The 15,313-nt window shown below is 45.9% G+C and overlaps 1 protein-coding gene across 1 annotated transcript; it reads right to left on the reverse strand.

Moving 5' to 3' along the window:
• Positions 1 to 410: 410 nt before the first annotated feature.
• LOC135515907 (splicing factor 45-like) lies at positions 411 to 14,294 on the reverse strand. The gene is made up of 13 exons (XM_064939766.1): positions 14,175 to 14,294; positions 13,503 to 13,903; positions 13,239 to 13,355; positions 12,981 to 13,147; positions 12,640 to 12,758; positions 9,936 to 9,989; positions 9,643 to 9,781; positions 9,121 to 9,272; positions 8,547 to 8,609; positions 8,037 to 8,113; positions 7,838 to 7,936; positions 6,187 to 6,259; positions 411 to 829 (listed from the first exon to the last, which is right to left on the reverse strand). Exons 2-13 carry the CDS (start codon positions 13,629 to 13,631, stop codon positions 726 to 728), a joined length of 1,293 nt encoding a protein of 430 aa, XP_064795838.1. The 5' UTR covers positions 13,632 to 13,903; positions 14,175 to 14,294; the 3' UTR covers positions 411 to 725.
• Positions 14,295 to 15,313: the final 1,019 nt, after the last annotated feature.

Genomic DNA, 15,313 nt, shown 5'->3' on the forward strand with positions numbered 1-15,313 from the left:
CCTCCACTAGTTTCTATGTATCTGACCTTAATTTGAGGTTAGTCATAAAATCTGAGAGTAGAGAGAGTCCACGTCAATTTAATTCCCTTTCTATGAATTAGCTCATTTCTGTGTACTACCATATCGGAATTAATTTGTTCTGATTTAATCCTCCACAGAGGTTTGTCATTATGACAGTGCTCTAACTCTCCTATGCCCCCTGTCTGTTTTACATAAGATCTGAATGAGGCTAGAGGGGGAGGGCTGTGTTTCTTTCATAACTGCCCCAGTACCCCCTCACCGTGCCGGGCTATGTAAAGATGGAAAGCTGAGGGTCTGGTCCTTTGAGAGCCTCTTATGTCAGAGAAAAAAAAAACTGGGCTTCCTCGACTACGATCTGCCCTAGAAGAGTGAGAGATTAAAACAAAAGATTTTAAAACAAAAGGAACATTTATTTCCAGGTTTCAATTGTACAGGTTCATATCAGGACACAGAGACCAAGTTCATTACCTCACATACAGAAATTTTCTGCTGGAAAAACAGAAACTACAAGTGAAACTCTACTAAATACAGACACACTGTGCTGCTGTTGAGAGTATAAATGTTTGGGATAATCCGAGACAGAAAGAGCTACTGGTGATTACCAATGCGCGCGTAGGTGTATGTGTCAGAGCATTTCTTCTGTCCCTGTGGGTATGGATAAGGCGGGTCGTAATGGTTCAGGTGGGCTGGACCGTGTGTGTATCTCACATCTGCTCTCCCAGGTCCAACACTCGGAACTTATCCTGGTTATAGAAGCAGGCTTTTACCACCCGACCACCAAAGAACCTCCCGTTCAGATCCACCACAGCTAGAAGACATGAAACAAACATTATTACTGTGCAAACATTATTTATTAACACTACTGACTTGACTTTTCTGTCAGCTTAGGCCAGACAGGTCTGTAATATCACTGCCGATGTCTTCTTGAGTGAAGACTAGTGAGGAATTGGGTCATTTTGTTAGTTTGGACAGTGAACAAACATACGGTCATCCTAACATGGTCTATGGGATGGTGCTCCTCTTTGATAGTCTACAGTGTTTTCATCATGGACAGTAATTCATGTTTATCAAAGCATGAAAAACTAAAACGTTGTGGCTATCAGAGGCTTTGGTATTTGCTGGTATTCAAACACTGGAAAACACAGCCGGGACATAACCCAAGTTCCCAGGAGTTTCTCCTTCCTAAGAACGTCACAGATAAACAACAAACAGTCCTGGAGGCAGAGTTCAAACACACACCCGTCTACAGTAGTGAGATGGACGCTGTGTGAGAGTTCCTTATCAACATTAGGCACATAACCTCATGGGGGCGTGTGTGTTTGAGCAGTGATGACAAGTATCTATTCATCCTAACACCAATGCCAGGACAGTCCCAGTAAAACAGGCACATGTGTGGACAAAATATGGATACATGTGCAGAGACGTGGTGTATTGGTAACACCACCCGGCATAAGTCACATCTCTTCACCGGACACCGGGGTTCAAGCCCAGTGCCCACCTTTCCCATGACTTCTCTACCACTTGCCTGTCTCCCCCTTTGAATTCCTTACTGTATAAATAAAGTCAAAACACCTGGAAAACAATAGTAACAATGTGTGTGTCCAGTCAGGTATTAGTATCATTATCTATCCTCTACAGAAATGAACAGGGTGTGTGTGTGTCCGGCCCTGTCTAGGGTGTATATATTATGTAGGCCGTGTTTCTGTTCCCTTAGAGGATGTGATGTAACGGCGTGCGTGGATGGACAGGGGGTTACCGGGACAGCTGTGATGTAACACCTGGGGGGACAGTCTCACCTGCTTTCTGATCTGGGACAACCCATTTAAACTGGCCCCTGCATTAGCCTTATTACAGACGTAACAGTGATACACACACCAACCAGTCACACACACAATTATATACACACACACCCAACAGTTAGACACACACAATTACACACACACACACACACACACACACACACACCACACAATATACATTGGGGCAAAAAAGTATTTAGTCAGCCACCAAATGTGCAAGTTCTCCCACTTAAAAAGATGAGAGAGGCCTGTAATTTTCATCATTGGTACACTTCATCTATGATAGACAAACAAGCAAGATGTCTGGCTCTCACAGACCTGTAACTTCTTCTTTAAGAGGCTCCTCTGTCCTCCACTCGTTACCTGTATTAATGGCACCTGTTTGAACTTGTTATCAGTATTAAAGACACCTGTCCACAACCTCAAACAGTCACACTCCAAACTCCACTATGGCCAAGACCAAAGAGCTGTCAAAGGACACCAGAAACAAAATTGTAGACCTGCACCAGGCTGGGAAGACTGAATCTGCAATAGGGAAGCAGCTTGGTTTGAAGACATCAACTGTGGGAGCAATTATTAGGAAATGGAAGACATACAAGACCACTGATAATCTCCCTCGATCTGGGGCACCACGAAGATCTCACCCCGTGGGGTCAAAATGATCACAAGAACGGTGAGCAAAAATCCCAGAACCACATGGGGGGAACCTAGTGAATGACCTGCAGAGAGCTGGGACCAAAGTAACAAAGCCTACCATCAGCAACACACTATGCCGCCAGGGACTCAAATCCTGCAGTGCCAGACGTGTCCCCCTGCTTAAGCCAGTACATGTCCAGGCCCGTCTGAAGTTTGCTAGAGAGCATTTGGATGATCCAGAAGAAGATTGGGAGAATGTCATATGGTCAGATGAAACCAAAATATAACGTTTTGGTAAAAACTCAACTCGTCGTGTTTGGAGGACAAAGAATGCTGAGTTGCATCCAAAGAATACCATACCTACAAAGAAGCATGGGGGCGGAAACATCATGCTTTGGGGCTGTTTTTCTGCAAAGGGACCAGGAAAGAATAAGTGGGGCCATGTATCGTAAGATTTTGAGTGAAAAGCTCCTTCCATCAGCAAGGGCATTGAAGATGAAACGTGGCTGGGTCTTTCAGCATGACAATGATCCCAAACACACTGCCCGGGCAACGAAGGAGTGGCTTCGTAAGAAGAATTTCAAGGTCCTGGAGTGGCCTAGCCAGTCTCCAGATCTCAACCCCATAGAAAATCTTTGGAGGGAGTTGAAAGTCCGTGTTGCCCAGCAACAGCCCCAAAACGTCACTGCTCTAGAGGAGATCTGCATGGAGGAATGGGCCAAAATACCAGCAACAGTGTGTGAAAACCTTGTGAAGACTTGTGATTTTCTGGAGATTTTTTTTCTCATTTTGTCTGTCATAGTTGAAGTGTACCTATGATGAAAATTATAGGCCTCATCTTTTTAAGTGGGAGAACTTGCACAATTGGTGGCTGACTAAATACTTTTTTGCCCCACTGTATACACACATACCTGTTGTGTGTGTGTGTGTGTGTATATATATATACATACACACATATATATACACACACACACCTGTTGTGTGTGTATATATATATACATACACACATATATATACACACACACACCTGTTGTGTGTGTGTGTGTATATATATACACACACACACACACACACACACACACACACACACATCATTATGTTTCACTATATTGGATCACTCCAATATATTGGTATCACTCCGCGGCAGAGGGATACATCCAAAGTGAGGACGTGTCACGGCTGGGGTCTGCCCCTATATATAGACCCCATGGCCGCAACACACGTTCTCTTTCATTTTCTCGGCGGACGCCCGTATGGTTTGAGGTACAAACTTTCTCTAGTTTGCTTGGTAAGTCACTAGTAAGTGTAATACCTTGCACGGAAGCATACTCACTGGCTGTCCACATGGCCAGCCCCTCTTGAGTGCTCCACTCTCTACGCGCAGTTGATCTGTAGCTTCGCCCGTGGTTGTCGTACTTGAATGTGTACTTGAAGGCACTGAGGTTACACATGCTGTCCCCAGCCCGCGTGTTACAGGCCGTGTCCAGGGACCAGTGGTTTGTGACGCTGGACCTGAGGGATGCGAACTTCCATGTTCCTGTTCACCCAGCTCATTTGCAGTACCTCAGATTTGCTTTCAAAGGGACGGCTTACGAATTTATGGTTCTTCCCTTAGGCCTCTCTTAGGCACCCCGGACTTTCACAAAGTGCATGGACACTGTCCTGGCACCTCTCACGTCCCGAGGATTGTTGAACCTCAATTACCTGGACGATTGGCTGATTTGTACCACGACCAGGATCCAGGTCCTGTCAGACAGAGACATGCTCCTGACCAACATCGGCAGGCTGGGCATTACTGTATAAACGAGAAGAAGAGTAGTCTGATGCCCACCCAGATGGTGGCCAAACTGGACTCAGTCCTTATGAGAGTACGCCTGCCACCAGAAGGGTTCAGCGATCTGATCTTGCCTTGACCACTTTCAGCAAGGGCGGACGCGATCCGTCTTACCCTGCCAATGCCCGTTGGGCTTGCTGACGGCGGCCTCCTTGCTAATTCCCCTGGGCCTGCTCCATCTCCGGCCTCTTCAATGGTGGTTCAACTCCCACCGGGGGGGGGGGGTGAGATGCTGAGGATGTTCCGCCGAGACCTGGTCAGCACAGATGCCTGGGGACGGGGGGTGACCAAGGGCAGGTCAGTCAACGACTGTTGGCTACTCCCTTAGAGCGGCAGGCACATCAATACACTAGAGTTCTGAGCTGTACTGCTGGCTCTGCGGTCTTTCCTTCCGCATCTGAAGGGATGACATGTCCTGGTGAGAACGTACAACACCACAGTGGTGGCTTACAGCAACCATCAGGGTGGCCTGAGGTCCCACCGCCTCCATCTTATGGCACGTGAGCTCCTTCTCTGGGCTCAGGGATGTCTAGCGTCTATGAGCAGCACACATACCTGGCTTCCTGAATGTGGCAGTGGATATGCTCTCGAGGGAGGGCCTGCCACCTTGGGACTGGAGCCTACATCCCCAGGTCGTGCAGCACCTGTGGGACAAGTTTGAGAGGGCGCAGGTGGACCTGTTCGCCTCCCTGGGCAATGCACATTGCCCCCTGTCAGATCCACCAGGGCCTCAGGGCTTGGATGCTCTGGCTCACGATTGGCCAGGGCTGGAGCTTTATGCATTCCCCCCTTTTCCCCTGATCCAGGCTGTGCTGGACAGGACCAGGATGGGGGAGCATCGTCTGCTGCTGGTGGCCTCATACTGGCCCAGACGACCCTGGTTCAGCCTTCTCCTGTCCCTGTTGTCTGGGACATCTTGGCAACTGCCCCTGAGACCCGACCTGCCGGGGGAACTCTGTGTCGTCTGAGACCGCACTGCCTCAGTCTCTGGGCTTGGCTGCTGAACAACACCAATGGTCCATGTTAGGACTACAGGAGGGCGTAATGAACACCATGCAGAGCACAAGGGCACCGGCTACAACCGAGGCATACCAGTTGCGCTGGTGGTTGTTCTGTTCTTGGTGCACTGGTATTGAGGGTGTGCCCGAGTCATGCAGGGTGCAGTATATCCTCCAATACCTGCAGTCTCGCTTGGATGAGGGCTTGGCAGCCTCTACTCAGAGGGTATTTTGCCACTACATCTGCCTGCCATGTGGGGTGGATGGACAGGCCGGTGGGGCGATATCCCTTGTTCTCCAGGTTTATGAAGGGGGCTTGTCACCTGTGTCCAGCTAGGACCTGCTCAACGGTGAGCTGGGATCTGGATGTGGCAGCTTTGGCAAAGCCACCTTTCGAACCATTGGAGTCTGCCTCTCTGAAACACCTCTCTATGAAGGTGGCTTTCTTGGTAGTGATTACTTCCATGAAGAGGGTGGGTGAGCTCCATGCTCTTTCGGTAAGTTCTGAGTGCTACCGGATGGACCCCGGTGGGAGGAGTATATCTCTCCATGCCAACCCTTCATTCCTCCTGAAGGTTCTGCTTACGACCCCCCGGCAGTGGCAAGGGAGTCTGGGCATCCCTCCGGCATGCTGTGCCCTGTGCGGGCACTGGCTGCCTATGAGAAGCGGACACGGTCAGTGAGAACGGACCAGTTCTTTGGGAGTAAATGTGTAAATCCTCACCTCGGATGTATCCCTCCGCCGCGGAGTGATACCAATATATTGGAGTGATCCATATAGCTCCCATAACCGTGGCTACATACGCAACCTTCGTTAGACAAACAAGCACACACACATCTTACAGAAACCTCAAGGACATGCACAAACACATAGTACAACCTAATGTGTTCTACTGACCTTTGATGGCAGACTCGACTCTTTCAAACTCCAGAAATATCCTCACTGCTTCATCATCTGTCACCTGGGCAATCTGAGGAGAACACAGTTTAATATTATAAACTGGGTGGTTCGAGCCCCAAATGCTGTTTGGCTGACAGCCGTGGTATATCAGACAGCCGTATACCACGGGTACGATAAAATCTTTATTTTTGCTGCTCTAACTAAGTTGGTAACTAGTTTATAATAGCAATAAGGCACCTCAGTGGTTTGTGATATATGGCCAATATACCACGGCTAAGGGCTGTGTCTAGGCTCTCCACGTTGCGTTGTGCATAAGAACAGCCCTTAGCTGTGGTACATTCGCCATATACCACACCCTCTCGGGCCTTATTGCTTAATTAGTCAACACAATATGACTAAGCACTTAACTTCTTGGTGACTGGGGGGGCAGTATTGAGTAGCTTGGATGAATAAGGTTTCCAGAGTAAACTGCCTGCTACTCAGCCATAAAAGCTAGCATATGCATATATTTAGTATATTTGGATAGAAAACACTGACGTTTCTAAAACTGTTTGAATGATGCCTGTGAGTATAACAGAACTCATATGGCAGGTGAAAACCTGAGAAAGATTTCCCACTTCCTGGTTGGATTTTGAGGTTGGTCGTTTTTTCAACTCATTCCCTATTGAAGATAGTTGGATATTGGTCATGTTGCACTTCCTAAGGCTTCCACTAGATGATGTCAACAGTCTTTAGAACCTTCTTTGATGCTTCTACTGTGAAGAGGGGCCGAATGAGAGGGGAATGAGTCAGAGGTCTGGCAGAGGCACGAGCTATTGACGTGAGCTATTGACGTGCGGTCATGTGAGAGTTACCTCGTTATTGTGGAACTGGGATTGCTGGGAGTGCATTCTGATGAAGATCATCAAAGGTAAGTGAATATTTATAATGTTATTTCTGACTAATGTTGACTACACAACATGGCGGATATCTCTTTGGCTGTTTTGGTCTCTGAGCGCCATACTCAGATTATTGCATGGTTTGCTTTTTCCGTAAAGTTTTTTTAAAATCTGACACAGCGGTTGCATTAAGGAGAAGTTTATCTAAAGTTCCATGCATAATAGTTGTATCTTTTATCAATGTTTATTATGAGTATTTCTGTGAATTGATGTGGCTCTCTGCAAACATGTTTTGGATCTACTGAACATAACACTCCAATGTAAAATTAGATTTTTGGATATAAATATGCACTTTATTGAACAAAACATACATGTATTGTGTAACATGAAGTCCTATGAGTGTCATCTGATGAAGATCATCAAAGGTTAGTTATTAATTGTATCTTTATTTCTGCTTTTTGTGACTCCTCTCTTCGGCTGGAAAAATGGCTGTGTTTTTCTGTGACTTGGTGGTGACCTAACATAATCGTTTGTGGTGCTTTCACTGTAAAGCCTTTTTGAAATCAGACACTGTGGCTGGATTAACGAGAATTTTATCTTTAAAATGGTGTAAAATACTTGTATGCTTGAGAAATTTTAATAATGAGATTTTTGTTATTTTGAATTTGGCGCCCTGCACTTTCACTGGCTGTTAGCGGGGTGGGGCGCTACGGTCCCGAATATCCCAGCGAGGTTAACCATACATACACAGACAGACTTATTCCTCTCACCTCAAAGATGACACACTTGATGACCTTGCCATATTTCTCACACTCTTCTTTGGTCTCCCCTTCCAAATCTTCATCCACCTCTCCTCTGCCCACCATGTTCTAAAACACACACACTTTATTGGACATATGTACATAAACAAACACACAATAAATTTACAATAAATACTCATGCACAGACAAAGACACACATAGCACCCACCCGTAGCAGCACAACTTTGGTAGGGCATTTGAGGATCTCTGTGAGGGGGTTGGCCTCTGACTTCTTGGAGGGGTCCACTGATGGGAGAATGAGAGCAGAACATGTCAACAATAGGTCAAATAACTAAATATATTGGTAAACAGGAAGAGACTCAGACTGTAGATTGGACCAGAATGTGAACCACAACTGATGTTTTAACTAGCTAGTTTATCAATCAGATGATCAGATGATGGCACTAACCTTAACCTAGAAAACATGTGCTAATTGAGTTTATCAATCATCATAATGTAGGCCCAAAATAAATGTGGCTACTAGTTCCATAACGAAACTTGACACACATTGAGATGAGCAAACTGTATAACAAAAAAAATCTAGAATTTGCCTGTCAACGTTACTGTTTGAGATAAGAATAGATGGAGACAGCACAGACATTGGACAGGACAAGACACACGGGGCGACACCGGATGTGATGCGTCAAGGTAGGGAGGAAGTGATGTAACAGTGCCAAACCTATTGAAGCCGAGCCCCAGCCTAAAGGCTCAGTTGCTGCTGTCTGGCTACTGGATCCTGGTGCTTTAGAGAGGAACACATACACACGCGAACACAAACAAAACGGGGGAAAAAAGAACACACACAACTAAGTTCACAAATGTTGAAGATTAAAATCATCAATGAATGAAAAATAACAATTAAAAACATAATCTTGACTGAGGATGAACAAACACACAGCTCCAAATAACGTTACAATAGACAGACTTGGAACTAGAAACCAAGACCATTCATTCTGGGCCTATGTAGTACATGATACAAATAAAAACATCTGGACAGGCTAATGTAACGAGAGGAGCCAATGACAATAAGCTCATATCTATCTTATCTAGCAGAAAGATCATGAGTATTGGTGTTAAAGAGAAAAGAAGGGGGGGTAGATGGCGTATATATATATATTATAAGAAAGATATCTGAGAGAAAGACAGGAGAGCTGAGAGAGACAGGAATGAGTGACAAAGAGACAGGGAAATGAGTGAGAAAGCGAGACAGGGCAGTGAGACGGCAGAAAGTGAGATATGAAGTATGGAGTTACTCTTCTCAGTGGCGTCTCCTATGATGATCTTGCCACCCCTCTTGCTGGTCTTCTCTACAGACAGGGCCGTGCTGAGACCCTGCTCGTGTTTGCCCAGCCCCTGGCCCTCCCGGAAGCCATACTTCTGCATGATCTTATGGGCCACGGTCCCTCTGGGGAGACAGGGACACAACATCAGATAACACCAACGAACAGAACACTGAGTGGCTGCACAGGTTGATGCCATTGTGTTTTGAGTTGGGTATGTGAGACGACATACAACTAATAGTTGTTGTATGGGGCGGCAGGGTAGCCTAGTGGTTAGAGCGTTGGACTAGTAACCGAAAGGTTGCAAGTTCAAATCCCTGAGCTGACAAGGTACAAATCTGTCGTTCTGCCCCTGAACAGGCAGTTAACCCACTGTTCCTAGGCCGTCATTGAAAATAAGAATTTGTTCTTAACTGACTTGCCTAGTAAAATAAAAAATAAATAAAACTTAAAAAATAGGACATTCTATCCCAGTAGGGGGGGTATCAGACTCACCCCATGTTGGCCAGGAACGAGTTGGTGGGACCGCCAGGTGGCGAGCGGGGGCGGTCGGAGTCCTCGTACATGGGGGGAGGGATGGCTGCTTTAGAACCACGGGAGGGTCGCATCTCATCCTCATAGGAGTATGACGAGCCTGGAGGGGAGAGAGAGACAGTTAACACACTCACCTCATCCTAATCAAGCATGTTGAATGTCATCCTAATGTTGAATAACACTGCTAGCTACTGGACAAACTCCCCCACCTCCCAAACAGACAGACACCAATCCCTCTGTGAGCCATGACTCACTGTCTCTACTATCCACGAGCGATGAGGGTGGGGCGATGGCTGCTCCACCCATACCTAAAAGAGAGACATGGGTAAGAATCAAGGGACAGTCTCGTCACCACATATCCGGACGTAATCACAACATTATCCTAACTCCTTACGTTAAGAACAAGTCCATCTGCCTAAATAATGGCACATAATAGTGATGATAACTCTGCTGTGAAGGCTCAGTGTGGAGAGCCTATTGGACCCTATTCCAACTAAACTACTGAAAGAGCTGCTTCCTGCGCCATTCCTCTCTAAAAATTTTGAAAAAGCTGTTGCGCAGCTATGAAATGCTTCAGTCTGGTTTTAGACCCCATCATAGCACTGAGACTGCACTTGTGAAGGTGGTAAATGACCTTTTAATGGCATCAGACCGAGGCTCTGCATCGGTCTTCGTGCTCCTAGACCTTAGTGCTGCTTTTGATACCACAACATTCTTTTGGAGAGATTGGAAACCCAAATCAGTCTACACGGACGAGTTCTGGTCTGGTTCAGATCTTATCTGTCAGAAAGATATCAATTTGTCTCTGCGAATGGTTTGTCCTCTGACAAATCAACTGTACATTTCAGTGTTCCTCAAGGTTCTGTTTTAAGACCACTTTTGATTTCACTATATATTTTACCTCTTGGGGAAGTCATTCGAAAACACAAGGTTAACTTTCACTGCTATGCAGATGACACACAGCTGTACATTTCAATGAAACATAGTGAAGCCTCCAAATTGCCCTTGCTAGAATCCTGTGTTTCAGACATAAGGAAGTGGATGGCTGCAAACTTTCTACTTTTAAACCCGGACAAAACAAAGATGCTTGTTCTAGGTCCCAAGAAACAAATCTTCTGTTGAATCTGATAATTAATCTTGATGGTTGTACAGTCGTCTCAAAAAAAACTGAAGGACCTTGGCGTTACTCTGGACCCGGATCTCTCTTTTGACAAACATATCAAGGCTGTTTCAAGGACAGCTTTTTCCCATCTACGTAACATTGCAAAAATCAGAAACTTTCTGTCCAGAAATGATGCAGAAAAATGAATCCATGCTTTTCTTACTTCTAGGTTAGACTACTGCAATGCTCTACTTTCTGGCTACCCGGATAAAGCACTAAATAAACTTCAGTTAGTGCTAAATACAGTTGATAGAATCCTGACTAGAACCAAACTATTTGATCATATTACTCCAGTGCTAGCCTCCCTACACTGGCTTCCTGTTAAGGCAAGGGCTGATTTCAAGGTTTTACTGCTAACCTACAAAGCATTACATGGGCTTGTTCCTACCTATCTTTCTGATTTGGTCGTGCCGTACATACCTACACGTACGCTATGGTCTCAAGACGCAGGCCCACTAATTGTCCCTAGAATTTCTAAGCAAACAGCTGGAGGCAGGGCTTTCTCCTATAGAGCTCAATTTTTATGGAATGTTCTGCCTACCCATGTGAGAGACGCAGACTCGGTCTCAACCATTAAGTCTTTACTGAAGACTCATCTCTTCAGTGGGTCATATGATTGAGTGTTATCTGGTCCATGAGTGTGAAGGTGAACGGAAAGGCTCTGGAGCAACAAACCGCACTTGCTCTCTCTGCCTGGCCGGTTCCCCTCTCTCAACTGGGATTCTCTGCCACTAACCCTATTACAGGGGCTGAGTCACTGGCATACTGGTGCTCTTCCATGCCGTCCCTAGGAGGGGTGCGTCACTTGAGTGGGTTGAGTCGTTGACGTGGTCTTCCTGTCTGGGTTGTCGCCCCCCTTTGGGTTTTGCCGTGGCGGAGATCTTTGTGGGCTACACTCGGCCTTGTCTCAGGATGGTAAGTTGGTGGTTGAAGATATCCCTCTAGTGGTGTGGGGGCTATGCTTTGGCAAAGCGGGTGGGGTAATATCCTGCCTGTTTGAGCCCTGTCCAGGGGTATCTTTGGATGGGGCCACAGTGTCTGCTGACCGCTCCTGTCTCAGCCTCCAGTATTTATGCTGCAGTAGTTTATGTGTCAGGGGGCTAGGGTTAGGCTGTTATATCTGGACTATTTCTCCTGTCTTATCCGGTGTCCTGTGTGAATTTAAGTATGCTCTCTCTAATTGTCTCTTTCTTTCTCTCGGAGGACCTGAGCCCTAGGATCATGCCTCAGGACTACCTGGCATGATGACTCCTTGCTGTCCCCAGTCCACCTGGAAGTGCTGCTGCTCCAGTTTCAACTGTTCTGCTGCTGCTATGGAAACCTGACCTGTTCACCGGATGTGCTACCTGTCCCAGACCTGCTGTTTTCAACTCTCTAGAGACAGCAGGTGCGGTAGAGATACTCTCAATGATCGACTATGAAAAGTCAACTGACATTTACTCCTGAGGTGCTGACTTGTTGCACCCTCGACAACTACTGTGATTATTATTATTTGACCATGCTGGTCATTTATGAACATTAGAACATCTTGGCCATGTTCTGTTATAATCTCCACCCGGCACAGTCAGAAAAGGACTGGCCACCCCTCATTGCCTGGTTCCGCTCTAGGTTTCTTCCAACGTTTTGGCCTTTCTAGGGAGTTTTTCCTAGCCACCGTGCTTCTACACATGCATTGTCTGCTGTTTGGGTTTTAGGCTGGGTTTCTGTACAGCACTTTGATATATCAGCTGATGTAAGAAGGGCTATATAAATAAATTTGATTTGGAGACCAGTGAAACCAGAGGTAGTCTACTCACTCCTTTTTCTCTTCTCCTTCTCATAGTCCTCCTCCTCCTCATCTGATTCTCCCTCTGCCGCGGGGAAGCGGGAGAATCCGCTCGGAGCGCTGCTGCCCTCGTGTCGGTCCTTCCTCTTTCTGGACAGGAAGCACACATGAGGTCAGAACGAAGGAAGAACATGGACTGAAATGATGTGGTCATCGTCAGGTCCATATTCCTACAGTGTGAAAACTTCTATAAACAATACATCATCCTTAGTTTCCTGAGGGACATAACATTCTAACTGTCAACAATAACAACAGAATCCTGTTGAATGTTCTAGAAGTGTAGCTTTGGTGCTGTTCGGTAAGAGGTCGTACTTCTCTCTTTCCTCTATCTCCTTCAGTCGTTCCTGCTCTCTCTGCCTCTGCCTCTCCTCGCGGTGTCTCTTCACCACCTTCTCGTAGTCGTTGGGGAACATGGGGTCATACTCATCAGCCAGGGGGATTAGCGCGTCCCCCGAGGAGAACCCGCTGGGTGCTGTATCCTGACACACACACACATCACATAAGTCACACACATTTCACATGGGACACCCTGACAAATACTTGTGTCGCAGAAACACACACAGCCCTCACCTTGAGTCCTGCTGCAATGTGTGGGGGTGTGTCTATTATCTGTCTGTCATCAGCGGAACCTCCTCTCTTTAAGTCGATGACTGGAGCCAGGACAGTACCCTGCTTCAGCCGCTGACTCTGTGGGGAACACACACAACACATCATCCCTACCTCTGGATGTGGAGACAAGGTTCATAGATATGGCTAGGGATGCTTTTGGTAAGCATAGCTTTGAGTCATTCCTGAAGCAAGCTTTCATCAACCTGCGGTGCCATTGGAACCCACCTTAGCCTGAGTCAGAGCTGCTTTTTTTACTTTCAGCTGTGACTGCAGTAGCTTAAAATTCTTGGACCAGCCCTCGGTCTTGGTGTCACTGGTCGCACTCCCGACGCCCATGTCGTCGTAAAGCGACATGGTTCTCGGAGTTTAAAGACACGGGAAACACTATGGTCACCCCACTTCGATACCGAAGTAACTTTTTTTCGTTGCAGGTTAGGGGAACGTACGCAGTAAATAATAATACTTTACTTCGTATGTCAGGAGAATTAACGTAGCAGGTTCAGACACTGAGGTTAATGTTAGCGAAAAGGCTCTCCTAACCGGCTAGGAAAATAACTTTGTATCGAAGTGGCGTGAAAAGAGTGTTTCCCTTAAAAATAGTCCTGGCAGTGGCAGGATAAATAGACCTGTAAATAAAAGCAGTGTCAAAAATAGACATAGATAGTTAGAGTTGTCGTTTGGATTGCAACTACACGACCGCACATCACACAATACACTGAGCAGACCATTACCAAAGACAGTCCAGTAGGTTTAAAAAACGAAATACATTGCAATTGTAAGGACGTAGCCAGCACTAGCTAACGCGTTACTAACGATTAACAACAATTGTATAGGTCTTTTGTCGCAGAGGCACACTAACAATACTTCCCCCTTTCCAAATAAGACTCAAATACTCACCCTTATAAAATATAACTAGTAGCCAAATAAATCGTTGTAATGCGTGAATAGGTGCCTTTTTATCAGCACATATAGCTACACGGACTTCCAAATTGATACAATAAACGTCATAAAAAATGGTCAATTTCTTCTTCTTTAAAATTGTATTAGCGGACCGCAACCAGCTGCAAGGTGCATACACTGCCACCTACTATACTGGAGTGTGAGGCCCGTTACAGCCTCCTACTAATCTATTTCTCTTTTCTAGCACTGTGTTTCTGCCTACTGTTCTGAAGTGTGAATTAATTACACTTTATAACACAAAATGGGAAAGGATAGGGAAATGGCAAGAAAAATGACCATACCAACTATCCCTACACTCACCACTATTCCACTACTTTGCCCTATCTGATCCTACATCATGCAGGCCTGGGAGGACGGGACCCTATTGTTTAACACACCTTGCACATTAATGAGCATGAGATTTCTGAACAGGCCTCGAAACCATGCCAGGACCATCAGAAGCACCAGCCCCAAAAGTAGGTCCATTTACTACAGGTAAGCTCCATCAGTCCTCACAATCTGTTTTACGACCTCTGCGTACGATACATTATGACTAATCCGATGTCTCTGAGCCTCTCTAGCCTCTCTGGCCTCTCTCTGGACCTGGCATCCACAAAATGCTGCACTGTGTTCTCCCCCACAATTACAGCACTTAACCTTCACATCGCTTCCACATTCATGGGCTGGCAGGGTCGTCTAGTGGTTAGAGCGTTGGACTAGTAACCAGAAGGTTGCAAGTTCAAACCCCTGAGCTGACAAGGTGCAAATATGTCGTTCTGCCCCTGACCAGGCAGTTAACCCACTGAATTTGTTCTTAACTAACTTGCCTAGTTAAATTAAGGTTAATAATAAATTCCCATTAAACTTTTCCATTTTGAGAATCTTCTCTTGATATATAGTCTGTATATAGTATCACTATTGTGATTACTATTACTGCTGCTCTTTAATTACTTGTTCCTTTTATTTCTTATTCGTATTTTAAAAAATTGCATTCCTGGTTAGGGGGCTTGAATTTAAAATGTTCCACCTTCTCCACTGCTGTCCCTTCGATGTTTCTGTGGTCTATCGTTGGTTAGTTATAACAATCTATGACATAG

This window comes from Oncorhynchus masou, chromosome 27 (assembly GCF_036934945.1).
Source record: "Oncorhynchus masou masou isolate Uvic2021 chromosome 27, UVic_Omas_1.1, whole genome shotgun sequence".
Lineage (NCBI taxonomy): Eukaryota > Metazoa > Chordata > Actinopteri > Salmoniformes > Salmonidae > Oncorhynchus > Oncorhynchus masou.

Bases quoted from the DNA above. Each gene is read 5' to 3' on its own strand.
- LOC135515907 (XM_064939766.1), bottom strand. From the start codon at position 13,631: ATGTCGCTTTACGACGACATGGGCGTCGGGAGTGCGACCAGTGACACC. The intron at 9,990-12,639 runs GTGAGTAGACTA...TCTCTCTTTTAG, and splicing joins GAAGGAGAAGAGAAAAAGGA to GTATGGGTGGAGCAGCCATC. The intron at 9,273-9,642 runs GTGAGTCTGATA...CTGTCTCCCCAG, and splicing joins TCGTTCCTGGCCAACATGGG to AGGGACCGTGGCCCATAAGA.